Raw genomic sequence first — 22,401 nt, 5'->3', positions numbered from 1 at the left:
AGACAAATTAAACAAATACGTGGTGAGTTACTTAAGGAGGTCTGATTGTTGAGGCTGCCCGAAATACTGCCAGAACAATACAAATGCCCCACCAATGGCTCTGAGAAGGTGTAACATTCAAACAGACTAGCAGATACCTACTTTAAATAAAGCTGTTGCCAGGTGTCAGGAGGGAAAACCACCATGTAGTTCAGCTGCTTTGAATTTCTTGTAGGCTTTTCATTCCTGGCTCTTAGAGCCTTGCTGGGAGAATAATACAACTCCCTTAACATTTAACTTAAAAAAAAAAAAATCTGAAAATGGCCTAAAGCCTTCATGCATAAACTTATAGGTTACACTAAGGTCTGTACTGTTTTGTTCTTTCAAAACAGTAAAATAAGATTTAAGCAGGTGGGAAAGAAACAAATTGAAACTTGAGAAATTCATCAGTTTCTCTAGATTTTATTCAAGTGAACAATCCACTTTATGCAACTGTGTTTTTGCTTTAGGATAACTTAAAGAACACAGCATATATGCAAACTTACGCTTTCTCACAAGTGTAGTTGTGCTGTGTTATAGAAAGGCAGGCTGGTCGAGGCCTGGTGAGTCCATTCTACCATGGACGGAGAGCCAGGGTTCCTTTCTCCTACAAACAACTGTCAACACAAAAGCCAGGCTAGTATCCAGTTTTGTGGTGGTCCTCAGTGTTCAGGTATGTCAAGAAACAAGATTCTGGAAGGAATGGCACCAAAAACAGAGTTTCTAGCCCCACCAGAAGTTGTTTGGCTTGATGGAGAAATTACTGGATGAAATCCTATACCTGTTGTGATCATAATGGCCCCTGCTGGCCTTATTTTCTTGAAAAAGCCAATATTTTCTTTGTGTAACAAAGAGCAAGTGCCTAATAAGGAACTAATATGGGGCAGGGACAGAGCCCAGGATGCAGGGTACCCTAGTGACTGCAGTGTGTTCCATGTGATCTGATGGCATGACTCTAACAAGCTTGTTGAGGCAGAACAAGCATGCATGAAAGACATTACGGAATTCCATCCCTCTGCTTTGAAAGGATGTGACCACTTTTTCCCATTTAATCATGAAATTATTTTTAACAGGCAAGGAAGACAGACATTGTGCAAAGTAATCTCCTCCCATTTAAGGTTTTGTACTTGAAGACAGCATTTGCTCAAAGAGGCTCTCTAATTATGGAAATTTTAACCTCAGGCTGGGTAAGAGAACTTTTTCTGAAAACACAGGAATAAAGAAAAGTCTGGTATATTCCAGTTGAGCTGATGCTCTGTAAGAGACAGGAATTATCTGTATTTTAAAACCAAGAAAAGTGTATCAAATTAAACTCCATTCTATTTTTCCAATCCCCTAAATTAGCAAGTGAGTATAAATGTATTAGGTTTCCAATCACTTTCCTGCATTCTTGCACATTAGCAGAGGGTGGCAATGTTTGGGAAGCAAACATGGGAGGGAAATGTTAGGTCTTTAACAATAAATTGTATCCTTTGAAAGTTCTAAGCAAAAAATCCACTGGAGTGTTTCTATTGATGTGTGAGGCTTTGCAAAAGTTTGTTTTCACAGCAGCTACGTTTGGGTCTAAATTGATCTGAAAGTTCACCTTTAATTACTGAATGGGCGAGTAACACTTCTATTATTTATTTATTTATTTATTATGTAAGCATGAATATGTTAAAAGAAAAGGAGTACTTGTAGCACCTTAGAGCCTAACAAATTTATTTGAGCATAAGCTTTTGTGAGCTACAGCTCGCTTCATTGGATGCATGTGGTAGAAAATACCATGGGGAGATTTTATATACACAGAGAACATGAAACAATGGGTGTTACCATATATACTGTAACACAGCTGCTACTCTGAAATATGAATGTTATTACTACTGCCCATCTCTCTAGCTATAACCTTCCTCCCCAGGTTTCTGTGACCTCATAGACTCACCAAACAGCTAATGTTCGCACAGTACTTTTAGATATTTAAGATTGTAGAAATACTGAGCATTATATTAATTCCTGTCATTAGGAAAACACTATCTACTCATATGCTTCCCACTGACTAGCAGACTTTCCAATAGTTGTCCCAGGTTTAGCAGAACTGTCCTGTTTTGACACCCCCCCAACCCTTTGTCCTGGTTAAAGTGGCTCCTGCCCTACAGGCCTTGGCTCTCTGCTCCAGGTATTGCACAGTGCCCCTTGTCACACAGGCTCACAGTGATGGTCAGGTTTAGCCTGGCCTGCTGACTGTGTGTGTGCGTGCCCAAGCTAAATTTGAGTGAGTAGCATTGTGACCTGGTACAGGGGGTCAGGGGTCCAGGTCAAACCTGAGCAGTGCTGTGCACTTGGGCCAGGTCATAATACCCAGGGTGAGGAGCTGAGCCCTGCCAACCCCACAGGATAGGAGCCCAGGAGTTGCTGCTGAGGGGTGAGTGGGGGGCAAGCTCACTCTGTAACTTCCCTCCACCTCCACACCCCTCCCTGGGGATAGGACCCATTCCAGAGTAACCACTTGAAATGTTGGGCAGTGTGGACTAGGGCGTAGAGTTGCCACATCTTGGATACAAAAACCCAGGACATCCAAACCATTTCATCCAGGATAGCTACCTTGGCCAAGGGGCCATCCTAGGAAAACCTGGGTGAGTCCTGTTTTCTAGAACCTTTCCCTCCATGGGAGGGAACAGAGTAACTGCCATTCTGCCTCTCGCTAACTGCCGTCCTCTCTCAGAAACCTCCCTTGCACTCCACGCACCCCTCCGAACACCGCCAGTCTGCTTCAAAGCCACGAACTCCTCAGCTCTCCCAGTGCCTGCCTGCTGCGGCCACCCTTTCCCAGCATCTGTCCCTGGGGAACTACCTGCCCCTCACCGCACGCCCACCCTCTTCCAGAACCTTGCCTGTGCCATTTTCCTGTGGTATTGCTTGCTAAGGGCCCTGCTCGGCCAGACCCCGTGACTTAACAGCTGCTTCATTTGCAGGTCTGCCAAGTCCTCCACGTGGGCCTAGTCCAGAGCTCACCGAGTGCCATCTTCTGAGGGTAAAACTCTTCCCTAGATTTGCTGGGCATGGTCCCTAGGATTTGTTGAGGCCAATCACCTTGGGGTAAATCTCCCACACAGACATAGAGGCCTAGACTCTGGGGCTCATGGAGATCCATCACCTTGCTGAGGGGTGTGTGGGGGAGCCTGTGTGCACTATATCTGGGTGGGGAGGGGGTGTCTCCTGTGGAATAGCTGGATGTGGGGGGTAGGCTGAGTACCCTGAGGTGTCTCTGGATGGGATGATAGGTGAACCCTAGACTGGGGAGTCTCTTCAGCAGAGCTGCTGACTTTTCAGACTGCCTGAGGCTTCCTCCAGCCTTTAGGCCCTTCACACCCCTCCCCTTCAGCTCTGCTGCTGTTCCCTGCAGCTCTGTGCCTGGTGTGCCACTGCGAGTGAGGTGTTATGCACACAGCCTGGCCTGGGAGAGAGCAGAGAGGAGCTGCCCTGAGTCTGCCTTCCCCTTCACTCTGGGACCACAGAGCCATGGTGCAGGCTGCCAGCAGACTCAGGGCTCTGCTCAAGATGGCTCCGCAGCCTGGGGCTTGCAGATGGCTGGGGGTAGGCCCTGGGGAAGAAAGGATCAGAGCAAAAGAGGAGCCCTCACACTCTCTCTCCATAGTGCTGGAGGAAGAGGAAGTTCCTCCGGAGGACTGGGGTGAGAAGAAGGAGGGGATGGCTGAGGAGCTCACTCCCTGAGCCTACCCATGGCCGGGGGGAGGAGGAGCAGTGAGGGGGATGCATCCTTAAGGGGCCATGAAGCATGGAGAAGTAGTAGCCAAGGGCGATTTCTCCTTGTGAATCTTACCAAGGCCTGGGGTAAGACCCAGCACCTAGTACAGGATTCTCTCTCTCTGTTGAAATTCTGCAGGGAATTTTCAGTGAGTCCTAAAGTGTTGGTACGTGTTGAAAAATCCTGAGTGGCTAATAGCAAAGTGTAACCTACTGGTTCCAGGTGTTTTTTTAGTTCTCCATTCTGGCTGGTGCTAAGAAAGATGATAAAAGCCTACTAGTGCAAGCGACTAAAGGCAGTGCTTCCTTAGTTCGAATAGCTGTGACTCACACTTTGAGTACTGAAGATCCGGGATTCAGTCTCCATCGCTGACCAGTGTGGAGTGGGAGGAGTTATTACCATATCAGAGATTATCGGTTAGGACAGTTGAGCTACAAAACCAAGGGTTGCTGATTTAAGACTGCAGAAGGATAATTTAGATTGGCTTTGCTTTTAAAATGATTACCTCACTGTGAAGAAGCAGTGAAAAATACATCTATGGACCTACATTTCCAAACGTGACTTTTGCATGCCTAGCTGGTATGTGATGGTGTCTGGGGTATATCTGGAAACTGGGGCTTCTCGGGTCTATATGTGGAAGGTAGCTGTGTACTGGTGAGTTGGGGTGTCAAGGACATACTTAGGGATAGTTGTTTCTGTTGCATATTTCTCTGGTATATGTAGGAGATATGAGGTGTGTGTGTTTGGGGCATATTTTAGGGCTGGGGAATATCTGGAGGTTCTGGAGTGTAGCTGGGACATGCATTTTTGTGCAGTAATACATCTGGTGAGCAAGGTTTTGTCGGTGCTGGGGCTAGATCTGTGAGGTCGGGGGTTGGGGAATGGTTGTGTGTACGTGGTGATATAGGGCGGGGCTGTGTATGCTTGTAGAGGTTGTGTTACTTTGTATGGGTAGTTCCTTGCAGGGTGCGCATCTCTGGGTTGAGCGTTGTCTGCAACCGACCTGCAAAGTCTCAAGTGTTTAGTGGGAGACCAGGGAGTGAGCCTGAGGGCTGGCTCTCAGGTAAATTTGATTACTCCCTAAGTAGCTGCAAGGCTGGCCCAGTGTCAGGATGTACACTATGCTGATGCACCAACGTGGGCGGTTAACACTGTGCTTGTGGGTGGGTGCAGCCTTGGTTAAAGATCTCTCCCCAAGGCTCCTCTCAACAGGAGAGTTTTGCTGCAGATCCTCCTCATGCCTGGGTTACAGAGATCTGTGCCCTAGGCTAGGAAGGGGCATCTCATTCCAGTCATTTCCCTTCTGACAGGGTGGTCTTTGCTTGGTAGTTGATCTAAGACATTTCCCTCCAGCTCGATGTCATCTTCCTCCAGCACAAACATCTCCTCTTCCTCATGCACTTCTGTAAGTGACAATGAAAGCAAAATAAACCTCTTACTTGGCACCAGCTCCTCCGACCTGCCCTCAGGGCCACAAGCTGAAGATTTCACCAAGGAATTGACCTGCCCTCTGTGCTTGGAATGGTTTAAGGAGCCGGTGATTTTGCCTTGTGGCCACAACTTCTGCAGACCCTGTATTGAGGAAATCTGGGGCAGGGCGGAGGTCTGCCTGTGCCCAGACTGCCAAGCACAGTCCCCGGACAGGCAGTACATAGGGAACATAGTGCTGGAAAAACTAGTGGAAAAGATCAAGGGCTTTCACGTAGGGAAATGCCAGCAGAAGTGCAGCAAACATGGCGAGCCTCTCAAGCTCTTCTGGAAGATGGATGGGAAACTGGCCTGTTTTCTCTGCAGAGATGCCCAGAAGCCTGAAGATCAAAGCTCCCAATTCCTACTCCTCCCAGACGCTGTGCAGCTCTATGTGGTAAGGCTCAGTCAAAGGAAGTTGTGAAACATTCTCTGCTACTTTAGCACATTTTACAGAGAGACCTTTCCACTGAAGAGAATGTGGAACATTCAATACGTTACAGTGTTGCCAACTCCCACAATGTTATTGAAAATCTTGCCATATTAGATATTATTCTTAAAGTCCTGGCTCCTGGAATTCTATGATCGTGTGAGACTCTCAGCTTTCATTTCAAAGTAATAACAGGATCCTAGCCTTCATGGTTGTGAAGAAACACTTGAAAACATGACCCAAGTGAACCCCAAAGGCTCCAAAAACCAGGATGTGAATAAAAAGAACCCCACATTTATTATTTTTTTAAAAAATAATTATTTTTAAGCCACTCTCTTGATTTTAGGGATCTGAGTCATGATTTTTGCTTACTAAGCACTGTCCATGCTGCAATTAAAACATGAATATTCATGCAATATGTCACTAGCCAGAGGATTTTATCTTCATCACCAGGGCTTGAAGTGCTCACAACTCTGGAGGTGGGGTGAAGGTTTAAGCCTCCTAGGTTATAGGGCAGCTGGAAATTCTGAGGGACAAAAGTGAGACCCAAGGGCTGCATTTACATTTCATAGCTGGAATTCACTGCCAGTGGTAGCAAAAGCGGAAGCCGTGGAGGATGCAGGTATTTTTACCATCATATCATCCAGCTGTACTAGGTGATAAAATTGCTTGAGCCCTGTGCATACTCTAATTTCCAGCAGTCGCACTGTCCCAGTGCTGAAGGATGACTATGAAATGTGTCAGTTATGAAGTGGAGTTAACATTCCACTGTGATGAACACTACTGCTCTTGGGGTAAATTCTGCCTCCTCTTTCCATGGTGGTGGCCCAGAACCAGCATGGTTGTCTGTGTAGGGTACAGAACAGGATTTGGAGAGCCCATGCAGGATAGGAATATCCTTGCATACTACAAGACCTAGTTTCAAGTGGGGCTGCCCCTGGACCCCACTGTAGCAAGAATTTGGGAGCAGGGTGATCTACTTATCAAAAGCTAATAACTGGGTGCTGCTCAGGCTTTTAAATTGATTAGCTGATATCCTCAAAGGTTCTGAACCCACATTGTATACTGAAGGAAATGTGACTCAGTATCAGTTTTATTAATGGGCTTCTCATGAAGTTCCTGAGAAAACATCTAAGCTGCTATTGGTACTTTTAAACTAAACTAAAAATCAAAATCAAATCCACACGTTAGTCTCAATATTGGATTGGAATTAAATAGTCAAATGAATGCTAAAAATAATCAATCCTTATCAATTCTAGAGAAGATTCTAAGAAGGTGGTTCTCTGTTTTGTTTTCAATCCCAACTAAAGAATTGCACCTAAATCAATCAAATCCAGGATTTAAAGCTCATCAAGAGCTTAATATGGAAGCCAATTACAGAGCTGCCTTCTTAGAATTCCTTTTTTATGTGATGGCTAACAAGGTCCTCTTCTTTTATAATACAGACTTTAACACAATGCTTTTGTACACATCCCAATGAGTAATTTTATGATCCAATATTTAGAGCTGTTTAAACCTGGGGAACTTTTCTTTCTGGTGCCTTCATTGTGTGAACTTTCTGAGGGTGCTCAGACACACATGCATGGTCATAACCACACTTTCCCACACCAAAATTAAAAAATATTAAGCAGCTGGGATGTCTTCCAGCTAATAAAAGTACAAAAAGGAAAAATAAGATAACAGGGTCTCATGAACTCTCAATTCTTGCAGTCTGGACTCTTGTAGAGTAAGAGCTGGACCTGCAGGCAAAGAGATGGTGATGTTTTGCTGATGCAACGCTACACGTTAAAGGGCCTTATTTGGGTGTTGATCAAAGGCTGTTTGTTGATGTCATGGTTTCATGTCCCCAAGATGGCCAGTCTTGCCTCAAGTGGCTTGTTGACCCAAAAGACAAAGCTTCTTGACCTTATCCTTGATCTTATAGTTTGAAAATTTTGCTTGCTCAGTCTTGCAAGGCCTCCCTCCAAGCTCTTTGGACAAATCAAGTTCTGGGCCAACTTTGGAGCCATGCAACTTGCTCCAACGAGCTTCTAATTGGGTAATTTCTTAGCAAGTGTCCACCTGGAAAAGTCCCACTTAGATTAGTCATTGAAAAAAAATGCAGTGTTTTGCATACCACAGAGACTGACATCTGTGACCCCTCAAAATTAGCAAAACTCTGTATGCGTGAGACCACTTTGGGGAAGCTGGCCTGGTTGTAACCAGGTGGAAAGGCCTTGAGATGACATTGTGTCACCAGTTTACAGGAAAGTTCAAAATCAAAATCATATAAAAATAACTGATTGAAAAAAGAACCCTAGCAACAACCAATCACTCAACATTCACCCAGCAGCAAAGTTAAAGATAAGTTCTCAAACCTATGTCCAGTTTCATCACCTGCAGTTCCTTTAGAACTGATGAATGTACAGTAATTTTTTCTATTTTAGCACTGGGCTATAAGGCAAGCAGCTTATCTTTTGGCATCTTCATCTTGGTAGAGGGAAGTTACTTTAAAGCCTGTCAAGACAAAAGCCATTTAAAACATATAAACTGAATTTGTATAGGGTCTGTACTCTCAAGATTTTCCTTTCACACCTTCATGTGGTGGGAGCACAGGTGCTGCTGATGCTAGTCTAGCCCTAAGGCTGGAGTGTCAAACAGTGACTGGCTCCACTGAATGACCTGGGGGTTTCAGTAAGTCCCCAGCACAGAGCAGGCTGCTCGGGCTGTATACTGGTGGTAGGATTTGGGCCTTTGGCAGTTCACCGTTATCCAGTGTAACTGCAGACTCAAGAAAACAATACTGCAACTGATTACACGAGGCCCATTCAAAGGGGATCTTCCCAACCATGAGGGCTAAAACCTTCATTTAAAAACTCCTAAAAGCTAAGATTCTGCAGATCCTAATGGGTAAGATCTAGTCATGAGGGCAAGTTTTTTATTCACCATTCATCACACCCCGATTTAGCTTTCACTAATCTTTCTCACCACATGTTTTGATTTGTCCAGATGTTTGCACTGGAAGAGATATTTGCTCCTTCTCAAATTTGTCCAGCAGGGAGGTCACCAAAGCTCAGTGTGTGATGTCATGATAATTTCCATGACAACAGACTGTGACACCACAAACCCACAGTAATGACTGTTGCAGAATTCATTGTCAGGAGAAGATAGTGCGAGAGGGATGAAAAGCTCCTCTATAGATATATTTGCATTCAAAGCAAAGGGATCTGAGACAGATATTGGCTGAGGGACTGGATTTGTGTTTAATTATTCAAGCTTGCCCAGCCAAAAGTCTCTCTTTAAATTCTGCTTAGGACTCTAGTTAACTATTGTGCAGTGATTAAGACGCTAAGGGAAGTTGCTGGTATCTCCCCAGTGTATTGAGCTCTCCTTAAAGGTGGGCTGTAGGAATCTCCTCTGCTTCCTACCTTTTGTATGGCCTCAGAAGTGGAGGGCTTGTGCTCTCTGGGATGGGGGAGAGGTGGAGCCCTAGGTGGGTCTCCCTGATCTCAGGAGGCAGAGTGCCTGCTGGCCTGTTCCTGGAGCAGTTCAGGGAGACATTCACAGTGGTATGGAGTAGATAGCATGCGTGATGCCCTTAAAGGGGGAAGGGGAATGCTGCACTGATCCACAAGGACAGTAACCTGGGTTTGGCAGACAGTAACCTGGGTTTGGAGGGCTGCAGCAGCCATCAAAGAAACAACGTTTTAAAAGAGAAGTACCAAATATGATCAGCAATAGGCTATATATTCATGGGCTAGTGTCTGCCATTCTCTCTTCCCCCACAAGGGTTCCACTGCCCAGCAGCAGTCCTACCGGCAGGGAGGCTGTGGACTGAGGTCGCCTAACCCAGTGGCTCTCAACCTTTCCAGACTACTGCACCCCTTTCAGGAGTCTGATTTGTCTTGCATACCCCCAACTTACACCTGACTTAAAAATTACTTGCTTACAAAATCAGACATAAAAATACAAAAGTGTCACAGCACACTGCTACTGAAAAATGGCTTACTTTTTCATTTTTATCATATAATTACAAAATAAAACAATTGGAGTATAAATATTGTACTTACATTTCAGAGTTCAGTACATAAAGCAGTATAAACAAGTCATTGTCTGTATGAAATTTTAGTTTGTACTGACTTTGCTAGTGCTTTTTATTTAGCCTGCTTTAAAATTAGGCAAATATTTAGATGAGTTGATGTACCCCCTGGAAGACCTTTGCATACCCCCAGGGGTACATGTACCCCTGGTTGAGAACCACTGATCTATTTCCTGTTGTCTTTCCATAGATTACAGAGAATAATCTAAGTGCCTCTGGTACCCCTAATCTCAACTGATCTCCAACATAACAAGTGGAAAACTGCAAGAGAAAAATTAGGTCTCATTAGGTCCATCTCCCAGACATCCATTTAGCTTCAGCTAGTATAAATAACTACATACGTTACAACATAATGCCTGTGTTTGTCATACCAACAGGAAAAGCTGATCTCCACCAGAACTCAGTTGGAGGCCACTGTGCAGGAATTAAAGACTCTGAAGAATGCCCAGCAAGAGAAGATCTCTTGTCACAAAGTGAGTAGCATTCATTCAAAAAGACCTGATTTTAATGCACTTCAGGTGGCATTCTTGATGAGAACAGCACTTAGGGGTTTCTTATTAGAACAAAGAGTCTAGCGTGAGTAGTCCGTTTACTACTAAGAACAAAATGATGTGCAGTAAATATGCGGATGTATATATTAAGCATCTTAATGCACATTGAAATGTGCCTGCATTAAAAAAATCCTTTGCTGCATGGGCATTCAAAAAAGCACTTGGAGAGAACTTCATTGGCTTTGCCCACTAAGTCCCTCAACAGCCCATCTTCCAGAATCCAATATGCATGTTCAGCTGTTTTGGGCATCATAGAAATGTAAGGCTGGAAGGGACCTCAAGAGGTCATTTCATCCATCCATTGCACAGAAATCCCAAAGGTCTGGATAAGTCTGATTAACATCTGAATGTTGGGGCCTTACTTGAACCAAACCTCTGCATGTTTGAGGTTTCCCCATCACTGCTGAAGGCCTCACACCTGACAATGCACCCAAGACATCTTCTATTACCTACAAAAACTGCACACTGTCTTAATTTCTTAGCAATGGAGCTAAATGGGAGTAGAGTTTGGATCATTAGCTTCCTGAATGTGCGGAGTAAAGAAACTGCTCCATTAGGTGTAACCAGGAGACAGTTATAAATATCTACCATTCTTCCCAGATCTGCTTATTTCTAGAGCTCTGCAAAGTGTACGCTATCGGTTCTAGAGCTGGGTGGGAAATGTTTTTCCTGTCCCACAAATATTTTCAAGACTTCAGAAATTGTTCCCATTCCAGAGCAGGATGAAACCAAGACTTCTCACAGTGTAATATTGGGGGTCAGGGCATTGCCTAAGATGTGGGAGACCTAGCTTCTTGTCCCTGCTGTAAATCAGGCAGAGCAGGGGATTGAACCCAAATCTTTCATATCCTAGCAAGTGTCCTAATCACCAGGCTGTTGGCTAGCCTGCGGTACAGATTCTCTATCTCTCTCGCTTTGCCCAGAAATTCCCTCCTGGGCCTCAGAAACCTTCCCAACAAAATTTTCACCAAAACTGGCCCTTTTCCATGGAAAGTTTCAGTTTTGATGAACATGCATTTTCTGGCAAAAAATCATTTCATCAAAAAATTCCTGACCAGCTCTAATGGGTTCAAAAAGGTTTGTGGAATATTTCTTTGGTTATGATTCGCAGTTCAAACTAACTCAAAGTGAACTCAGTCAGATTCACTGCGTTTCACCAGGTCTCACTGGAAAAACACAGTTGCTCCTGAAACAACCTTACATTTATTGCAATATTAATGAGTTTCAAGGCAGCAGCACAATCAGGAAGCACCTGTTGAAGATGGGCCAGACTTTCATAACATGAGGTTTGCTCAGCACTGCCTGTTTTGCATCCTCTTTTGCTTCTTGAGGATAATGCTTTGACCACTAGTAACATTTGTGTTTTGCATTAACAGGGTAAATAATGTATGCGCTGTCCCAACGGGGTATCTCTAGGGGAAAAATCTTTGACAATAGTGCACTGGGCGTGCATACACTTAAAGTGGAATGGACATGTGCAACACATCTCGAAGAACAAAAGTTATAGAACATGTTAGTAACTGTTTTGTATTTGTCCTGGCAGGAGTTCAATAGCAGACTTGACAGACCAAGGGTCTGTCCTTGTAAAGCAGATTCTACAATCCTCTAAGAAGGTATAAATGGTTCACAGGATACACTGGCAATTATAAAATATGAAACAAGTGATTTGTCACTTGTGCTTTACGAGCTGGTAGCAATTAGTTATCTGAGTAAATGTTTTTATCTGAAGCTGCTGAGTACAAGATATTTCCCATTAACAAACTGTGTGTGTTTTCCAGGAGAACAAATTTCATCTTCAGCACCACATCTCCTTAGAGTTTCTGAAGCTCCACCAGTTCCTGCATGGAAGGGAGAAAAGATTAATGAATGAGCTGCAAGAGGAGGGGAAAATCTTCCTCCAAGAAATGGAGGCGAATCTAAACAAGCTCCAGGAAAAGTGGCAGCGAGCCAAGGAGACAGTGTTACACATTCAGTCCCGGCTCTACCAGCACAGTTCTATCAATTTCCTTACAGTGAGAAATCTGGACTTAAACACTAACACAGAGTGAAGTGTAGACTGACAGAGTAATAATTTGGGGACCATGAAGTTCCTTCTGCAGAGCACATGGGAGGGAGAACTGGAGAAGGGTGATCCAAGTCACCATCATTGGTTTTTACCTCTTGATAGTTCTTATCCCAGCTGATTCCTAATGAGATGCTTTAAAATATTTATTTAGAAACATTTGTCAAAGCTAATGCCTGGATTTTATTATGGAGGGAATGTGCATGAAAATAGGCTAATTGTTTTTGTTAAGAGTTCTGCTCTCCTGCTTACTCCTCACCTGAAAGCCTGATCCTCTGAGATAATCCTGATACCAAGACCTGCACTGGGACAGCCAATGGATTGTGATTTTGGTTGGGGAATAAGTAATAGGAGCAGATGAAACCTCAGGAAGGAAGGATTCTGATTGACTTGTCCTGTGTAATAAAAGCTGAGAAATTCAAAGGAGCTAAAGTGTGCCCAACTCCTATGGACTTTCCTTGGGATTTGGGTGCCAAACTCCCTTCGGCCCCTTTGACAATCCCAGCCAAAGAGCACAAGAAAGGAAATAGAAAAAGTAGAATATAGTCATGGAACTGTTTCTAAGCAGGACATTTCCCATAATTCCCTCTAAGGGATTGGTTGCATCTCCAATATCAAAACCAGAACAAGCTGTGAAATACCAAATATCCTGAGAAGCATGTTTGCTGAAATCACCCCTCAGACCCTGGCCAGGAGGGAGAAATGGAACATGCTCTGGAGGAAGGATAGAGACAGTTTCAGAGGAAGAGGCTGTGGCAGGTCAGGGTCATCTTCTCCTTTGAGAGTTCAAAAAAACTGTCAATTTCCTTTCCACCACAACATATAGCTGGCTGCTGGGGTTCTAAATACTATTAACATGTGCCATACAGAATGACACAGTTAATAAATAGCTCTTCTTACCTTTCTCTTTTTTTCCTTTGACAGGGCATAAAAACCTTCATGGAACAGTAAGTACATGTTTATAGGATTCTTCAGTCTCTGTTAGAGCTGGGCAAATAGTTCATAACAAATCATTTAGTTGACAAATTTTGCTTCTTTCTGTTTGCAAAACCATTTATGAACAAATTGTGAAATTCTCAAATTTAGCTGTTCATAATTATTCACAAATTTCTTCAGCAAATGATTGCTGGTCTGCAGATTGTTTGCAAACAGCACGATGTGAATAGTCAGAACATGGAATTTGTGTGGGGTTGGTGCCATACATAAGTCACGTGGTATTATTCTCATTCCCAGATTGGATGATTTATGCTATTGATCCAGGAAGTTTTTGGAAAGCGTAGGGGACAATTTCCAGGTGCAAGTGCTAGAGGAGCCAACTAGGGGGGGGAGCTTTTCTTGACCTGCTCACAAACCAGGAAGAATTAGTAGGGGAAGCAAAAGTGGATGGGAATCTGGGAGGCAGTGACCATGAGTCGGTTGAGTTCAGGATCCTGACACAGGGAAGAAAGGTAAGCAGCAGGATACGGACCCTGGACTTCAGGAAAGCAGACTTCGACTCCCTCAGGGAACGGATGGGTAGGATCCCCTGGGGGACTAACATGAAGGGGAAAGGAGTCCAGGAGAGCTGGCTGTATTTCAAGGAATCCCTGTTGAGGTTACAGGGACAAACCATCCCGATGTGTCGAAAGAATAGTAAATATGGCAGGCGACCAGCTGGGCTTAACGGTGAAATCTTAGCGGATCTTAAACATAAAAAAGAAGCTTACAAGAAGTGGAATGTTGGACATATGACCAGGGAAGAGTATAAAAATATTGCTCGGGCATGTAGGAATGAAATCAGGAGGGCCAAATCGCACCTGGAGTTGCAGCTAGCGAGAGATGTTAAGAGTAACAAGAAGGGTTTCTTCAGGTATGTTGGCAACAAGAAGAAAGCCAAGGAAAGTGTGGGCCCCTTAATGAATGAGGGAGGCAACCTAGTGACAGAGGATGTGGAAAAAGCTAATGTACTCAATGCTTTTTTTGCCTCTGTCTTCACTAACAAGGTCAGCTCCCAGACTGCTGCGCTGGGCATCACAACATGGGGAATAGATGGCCAGCCCTCTGTGGAGAAAGAGGTGGTTAGGGACTATTTAGAAAAGCTGGACATGCACAAGTCCATGGGGCTGGACGAGTTGCATCCGAGAGTGCTAAAGGAATTGGCGGCTGTGATTGCAGAGCCATTGGCCATTATCTTTGAAAACTCGTGGCGAACGGGGGAAGTCCCGGATGACTAGAAAAAGGCTAATGTAGTGCCAATCTTTAAAAAAGGAAAGAAGGAGGATCCTGGGAACTACAGGCCAGTCAGCCTCACCTCAGTCCCTGGAAAAATCATGGAGCAGGTCCTCAAAGAATCAATCCTGAAGCACTTACATGAGAGGAAAGTGATCAGGAACAGTCAGCATGGATTCACCAAGGGAAGGTCATGCCTGACTAATCTAATCGCCTTCTATGATGAGATTACTGGTTCTGTGGATGAAGGGAAAGCAGTAGATGTATTGTTTCTTGACTTTAGCAAAGCTTTTGACACGGTCTCCCGCAATATTCTTGTCAGCAAGTTAAAGAAGTATGGGCTGGATGAATGCACTATAAGGTGGGTAGAAAGTTGGCTAGATTGTCGGGCTCAACGGGTAGTGATCAATGGCTGCATGTCTAGTTGGCAGCCGGTGTCAAGTGGAGTGCCCCAGGGGTCGGTCCTGGGGCCGGTTTTGTTCAATATCTTCATAAATGATCTGGAGGATGGTGTGGATTGCACTCTCAGCAAATTTGCAGATGATACTAAACTGGGAGGAGTGGTAGATATGCTGGAGGGCAGGGATAGGATACAGAGGGACCTAGACAAATTGGAGGATTGGGCCAAAAGAAATCTGATGAGGTTCAATAAGGATAAGTGCAGGGTCCTGCACTTAGGACGGAAGAACCCAATGCACAGCTACAGACTAGGGACCGAATGGCTAGGCAGAAGTTCTGCGGAAAAGGACCTAGGGGTGACAGTGGACGAAAAGCTGGATATGAGTCAGCAGTGTGCCCTTGTTGCCAAGAAGGCCAATGGCATTTTGGGATGTATAAGTAGGGGCATAGCGAGCAGATCGAGGGACGTGATCGTCTCCCTCTATTCGACATTGGTGAGGCCTCATCTGGAGTACTGTGTCCAGTTTTGGGCCCCACCCTACAAGAAGGATGTGGATAAATTGGAGAGAGTCCAGCGAAGGGCAACAAAAATGATTAGGGTTCTGGAACACATGACTTATGAGGAGAGGCTGAGGGAACTGGGATTGTTTAGTCTGCAGAAGAGAAGAATGAGGGGGGATTTGATAGCTGCTTTCAACTACCTGAGAGGTGGTTCCAGAGAGGATGGTTCTAGACTATTCTCATTGGTAGAAGAGGACAGGACAAGGAGTAATGGTCTCAAGTTGCAGTGGGGGAGGTTTAGGTTGGATATTAGGAAAAACTTTTTCACTAGGAGGGTGGTGAAACACTGGAATGCATTACCTAGGGAGGTGATAGAATCTCCTTCCTTAGAAGTTTTTAAGGTCAGGCTTGACAAAGCCCTGGCTGGGATGATTTAATTGGGGATTGGTCCTGCTTTTGAGCAGGGGGTTGGACTAGATGACCTCCTGAGGTCCCTTCCAACCCTGATATTCTATGATTCTGTGATTCTATGAAAAGAGTGTAAATTCTGAATTACATGATTGGGTGTGAAATTCCACTTTCTATTGCTGTTGATTAGTTTCACCACCTGAAATTCAGTTTTGGTGAATATTCAGGTTTCAGATTTGCTTATCCTGAGTATTTGTGCCTGTCACGATATCTGATATGGGTCACAGCTGAGAGAGTCAGTCTCAGGTTAGACTGTCAAAGAACGGCGTAGACATTCCCTCACTGGCAGTATATAATTAGATTTAACCAAATCAGCAACAAATGTGTGTTTCTGGATCTATACTGGATCTATACTAGCTGGATCTACTGGATCTATACTGGATCTATACTAGCTTACTATGGAGCCACAGACAGTCCCCTTAGACACTCCAACCTATACCACCACCCAGATGAACTGGATGTCTGTGATTAAAGGTTATTAAAACCCAAAATCACCATCTTTAGGTTCTTACAGCCACCTTAAAGAGACTGTCACTTACCCCCAGGTCAATGGATGCTCAAGAGCTCACTGCAAAGACAATGCTGTCAGTCAATTTCTTGGTAAACTAACTAAAGTTTTATTAGCTAAGAAAAAGAAATGAGTTATTTAGAAGCTAAAGCAAGTAAAATGTGTTACAGGTGAATTAGAGTTTGTGAGTCCAAAATGATAACAGGGATGTTCAATCTGCTAGTTTTCTATACGTCTCTCTGGGTGCCCAAATAGTTTTTGGGGATCTCCATCCTTTTGTTCAAAATTTCCTCTGTTAGAATTCACCAGTCCAGAGATAGGACCCTGGCCACCTCTTTCCTACCCTTTCTTCTCCCTTTTTATATCTTGACCCTTTTTGCTGGAAAAATCTTTGCTGTGTCAAGGGGTCAGGCAGTTCAATTGTGTCTGTGCTTTGCCATCAGTCCTTCATATGAATTGCAAATTTTTGCTTGCACCTTCTGTGCAGGTGCCCATTTGAGGTGTCTTCAGGAATGACATGCAGAGGCTTTTGTTTACAGTTGCTGAAGAGCTAACCTGTGGGCATTTCTCAGACTCACAATATGTTTGAGTTGCAAACATACAGCAAAATTTCATAACTCCACACACAATGTCGATACACAGAGTACAACAAGATAATAATACTCAGCAGATTATAACTTTTTCCAATGATACCTCACAAGGCATACTTTGTACAAGATTTATCACAATTTTGTAATCATATGATCATATTAGATTGGACACAGTGGTTTAATTAATCCCAGTGCCAGTACAGCTTGTTTGCTAGAATGTTCACAGAAAGGGGAATCAAAAGGACTTGAATCCAGTCCAAGAAACTTTCTTTAACATTTTACCAAAGATGCTGCATTGTTTTTTGCAGCATTAGTGCATCTGTAGCATCTGTATTTACCAGACACTGTAAACACAATCTAACAGGCAGTGTGCTTTGTGTCCTACACAGCTTGGAGCAAAAAGCAAGCACCTTATCTCTGGGTGCACTTGTCTGTCATGAACTAAGCCTGGGACAGTTCAAGGGTCCAATTCAGTACACTGCATGGAAGGAAATGAAATCCATCCTCAGACCAGGTAATGAGATATTGCTTCATTATTCGCTACAGCCATTTGACCCATTCCTGCTTTTTTTCAGTCCGGCTTTTATTTTTCCTTTTGTGTTGCTGTTCCAACATGATTTTCAAAATGATAAATGAGCTATTACATACAGTTTCCCCCATAGTTTCTAGTCTGTTTCAATCTGTAGTTCACATGCAATAACAACATGCTGATATGCCTGGAGTCCCAGCACTAGAGGGAAAGATTTACATCTAAACAAAAAAAATCATTTAAATTTAATTTTTGAAAATTATTAAAATATTTCTAGTACTGTTAGATTTTGTAAAACTCAGAGGCATGCTGGGAAGATAAATTCATTCATGTATGTGATCAAATACTATGATGAGAGCACCACAGAAATGCCCAGGAGAGAATTAATAGTTTTGGGATTTGGATGGTGTGCAATAAATAAGGCTTGGGGCCACACCCTGAATGAGGAGAATGAAAAACAAAAATGAAATAACTGTTCATTCACTCTGAAGTCCTGTGGAAGAAATAGCACATGATCATGTAATTAAAGACAGTATCATGATGCATACACACAAGGGAGCCAATTAAGGTTGAACAGAAACCTTAATTCTTATATTTCCTAACATTTGAGTGGTTGGTTTTACAACCTTAATATTTTTTAAACATTTTTTGAAGGGCGGGGGGATATGTAATATCTTCTGTACAAAAAAAGCACCATGAAGCAATGTTAAGGTTGCAAAGTCATAGTAAATTCAGGAAATTGCAAAACTTAACTCCACCCTCCTTTGTCTATGCTTTATGATTTTATTACAAGGCTGTATCCTGTGTCTCAAGTAATGCAATATAATATCATGCAAGTTTGTTATGAAATTATAATTGTACATTTCTGACATCCTGTTGTCAGCACATGCAAGACACAATCACACTATTTCTCAGATGATACAATATACCCACACACACTTTTCTACACTTTAGTTACATATTTGTAGCATATTGTAATATTTGTTAATGTATCTATGCTACTAGAAGTAACTCTATTTTAGAGCTTTAACAGATGATCTGGCATATGTTTTCTGAGAGGCTCTGTAGATGGGACATGGCTCTTCCTGGATTCTAGTCCCAGCTGTGCTATAAATTTCTTTTATAACCTTGGGCCACCTCCCAGGTACTCACTTAACCCATTTGTAAAATAGGAGAGGTGGAGGAATGTGGTGATGGATGTTTGGGAACCCTTGTTAGATATGGCTTGAGAAATGTAGTGCTAATCAGTGGAAGATGTAGGATTAAAATGGCTGGCTTCCTTTCTCTCTAGGCTAAGAGGTATTTTGTGGGAGAGCAACGTTGTAATCTGATTAAAGAGTGAAAGCACTTAAAAGGACTATCTGATGAGTTTCAGAGTAGCAGCCGTGTTAGTCTGTATCCGCAAAAAGAAAAGGAGGACTTGTGGCACCTTAGAGACTAACCAATTTATTTGAGCATGAGCTTTCGTGAGCTACAGCTCACTTCATCGGATGCATACTGTGGAAACTGCAGTAGACATTATATACACACAGAGACCATGAAACAATACCCCCTCCCACCCCACTGAGCTGTAGCTCACGAAAGCTTATGCTCAAATAAATTGGTTAGTCTCTAAGGTGCCACAAGTCCTCCTGTTCTTTTTGTGAATACAGACTAACACGACTGCTACTCTGAAATCTCCCCCAAATAGATTTTCCCCATAGTTTTTCCTTTGGTGTGGTTGCACCTACCTTGCTGGGTCGTTTTGGAACGATTTGGTGACAAACCCAGCTATGTGTCTGCTTCCTCTGTCTGCTCTGATTCTCTGGCTTGCTGGTGAGAGGCCCCCAGGAAAGAGGAGAATTTCTCAGTTCTGGGACATTTTGGCAGCATTCCCAGGGCCCTGGTTACTCTGTAGAAAGTACCATGTTAAAATGCTTTCTCTGCTAACCATGTTTTCTTTTTCTACCAAGGTCTTTCCTTGGTGATTCTGGACCCGAAGACAGCGCATCCAAACCTCATTCTCTCTGAAGATCTGCGCTGCGTGAGACATGATGACACAAAGCAGATGCTCCCAGATACCCCAGAGAGGTTTGATTCCAGTGTAGCTGTCCTGGGGTCTGAAGGATTCACTTCAGGAAAACATTATTGGGAAGTGGAGGTGGAGAACAAGACCAAATGGACTTTGGGGGTGGTCAAAGAGTCCATCAACCGGAAAGGGAACAACACATTATCACCCAGGGATGGATACTGGCTTATAAGGCTCAGGAACAGGAATAAGTTTAAAGCTTTGGATATACCTACGAGAGGTCTGACCCTGAGCACTAGCCTGTCTAGGATTGGGGTGTATCTGGACTATGAGGGGGGACAGGTGTCCTTTTATGATGCTAATAAGATGTCCCATATCTACACTTTCATGGACACTTTCACAGAAAAGCTTTACCCATACTTCTGTCCCTGCTTGAATGACTCCAGTGAGAACAGTGAACCCCTGAAAATCTTCTTCAACATGTAGGAGCAGATTTGCTGACGCCTCCCCCTGTGAATCAGGTTTCTCTAGATCTGAAACAAGGCTCATAGATTTAGTAACCTATGTTACTAAAAATGTGTTGAATATAGCAGGGTGTGTCCCTTCCAACACACCCAGTATCACAAATGCTGTTTGTAGCACTTGCCTCTGATGGTTTCTTAGGGTTTTCCAGGTTTAGGGGCAGTAGTCTGGGGAGTGGGGAGGGTTTCTGGTAGTGGCTTGGTGGGAGGTTGGGACTTCTGCCATGAGTGAGTCCTGATTCAGTCTCACTATATTTTGTTGATGGAAAACGTTCCTGAGGCCTGGCAAATACTCCCCACTTGACCAGTTTCACTGGCTGGGACAGGATCCATTGGGCTGGGATTCTGAAAGTGTGGAAGGTGAGTTGATCTAGTCTAGGCAGGACTGGGTAGGAAACCAGAAGGGAGCCAGATCCGAGAGAGCAATACAGCCAGCTGCAGGGAAGGGTGGTATTTGGGCTGGGCTGTCTCCAGGGGGTTGCCTGAGGGCAATGGAGTTGGAGTATTGGGGGGAAGGAGCTGAGGATGAGTATACTTTTCTTCACTTGTTCTAAGGGTTAAGGAGATCCTCTTAGGCAAGGAAAGCGTCAACATTTCCCCTCTAAATAAAACAAGCTGAAATGGCCAAGGCTGGGAGAGAATGTGCATTGGGACTCCTTGAGTGTAAAAGTTGCTCTTTTAAACCAAATTTTATTCCATTCAGTTTCCTCTTGTCCACTACAAACCAGTATAGAACTCTGCATAGCAACCTATACAGATAGATTTGTTTTAAAATAATACAATTAGAAGGCGGTAGGAGCAGAACCTAATGCAAAGACCAGCAGTGAATTTCTGACAGCTGCACAGGCTATTGCTAAACACAAAAAGTAGCAAATGGAGACCAAGAACCGTACTGAAGTTTGAACAGCTAAGAGGTCACCGAAGTCCACTGGCATGAGCCAGTTTTTTAAAGGAATTTAAAAGGACATCTTTTTTCCAACGGAAACAATCTTAAGGGACAAGTGAGGAGCACAGAGGAAGTCAAACCATGGCATGATTAAAATACAGGGCAATGAGAAGTGGTTTGAGCATTGGCCTGCTAAACCCAGGGTTGTGAGTTCAATCCTTGAGGGAGCCATTTAGGGATCTGGGGCAAAAATTGGGGATTGGTCCTGCTTTGAGCAGGGGGTTGGACTGGATGATCTCCTGAGGTCCCTTCCAACCCTGATATTCTATGATTCTATGTTATAGAAAAAAAACAAGTTCACTTGAGGCCTGATCCTGTTCTCATTAAAGTCCATATCAAAACTCCCATAGAGCTCAGAGGGTGCAGATCATGGCCTAGGCAACTCAGAATTGTAGAGCCCTCTAAAGAAGTGTGGAAATATTGGAGAATATGTGAAAAGTGAAAATGTCCAGATTCCAGAGATCTATGAAGGAGCAGAAGTCCTTGATCTAACTAGAGCCACCTGTCAACACATTACAATCTTGTAGTCATTAACATTCAAGAAGCCCCTACATCTAGAGCAGTGCTTTAGGGTAGCAGTTTTATTAAATCTTAAGGACAAAGAAATAATCCTCACCCCTAAAATTGCAAGAGGAAGTTAAAGTGGACCCCTAAATTTCTGCCATGAATACTTGGTTTGATACAAGGACACACCTTTAGGAATGGAAAATACTCAGGGCCTGATTGTTCTCTGATTTACACCAGTGTGAGAGAAGAATCCAGCCCTTAGTATTAGAGCTGGACACTACTTGTATTATATTGTTTTTCAGATTTAAAGTTGAAAACTACTGACAGGTTTTTTTTCCTGGTTAATTGTTGTTGCTCATTGAAGTCATAACATCGATGGGGATGCTGGTTTCACAGACACATTCTTACACACTACATCCTAATAGACTCGAGAATTTATATTCATTTTTCTGTTAATGTTAAAAACATTTAGCACTTATTGCAATCATCTGAAAGCTGTGCACTAGTATTCTGAACTGAGTCTGGCCTGGCTGGACTTGTGAGTTTCCGCTAGGGGGGCATTCCTAAATAAACTTATAATTTATATTTTTCCGGTTGAGTTTGTACCTACAGGATCTTGCTGTATAACTTTGCCTGAAAGCCAAGTTGTCTGTTGTCTTTGTTCGACTGATCTCTTGACTATACTGTGTTGCAGTTAATAAACAGAAAAGTTTCCAAAAGAGAAATACAGGGACTGTGACGTGCGGGGTGAGCGTGTCTGTTTAATGGCGCTGTGGCCAAGGCGCGTTACGGACTCTTCGCAGCCCCAGGCGGGGCGATGGGCGGGGCAATTGTTCAGGCCCCTCCCCCTACAGCCCGGAGACAG

The 22,401-nt window shown here is 43.7% G+C and overlaps 1 protein-coding gene across 1 annotated transcript; it reads left to right on the top strand.

The window, feature by feature from the left end:
• Nucleotides 1-5,042: 5,042 nt before the first annotated feature.
• TRIM69 (tripartite motif containing 69) lies at nt 5,043-22,245 on the top strand. Its single transcript, XM_048867529.2, has 6 exons — nt 5,043-5,627; nt 10,116-10,211; nt 12,068-12,301; nt 13,276-13,298; nt 17,415-17,539; nt 19,507-22,245. The coding sequence occupies exons 1-6, from the start codon at nt 5,121-5,123 to the stop codon at nt 20,046-20,048; spliced, it is 1,527 nt and encodes a 508-aa protein (XP_048723486.1). The 5' UTR covers nt 5,043-5,120; the 3' UTR covers nt 20,049-22,245.
• The last annotated feature ends 156 nt before the right edge of the window (nt 22,246-22,401 follow it).

This window comes from Caretta caretta, chromosome 10, assembly GCF_965140235.1.
Source record: "Caretta caretta isolate rCarCar2 chromosome 10, rCarCar1.hap1, whole genome shotgun sequence".
Classification (NCBI taxonomy): domain Eukaryota; kingdom Metazoa; phylum Chordata; order Testudines; family Cheloniidae; genus Caretta; species Caretta caretta.
Note: the sequence above shows the minus strand (reverse complement) of the source record. Positions and strands in the feature narration are given on the sequence as shown.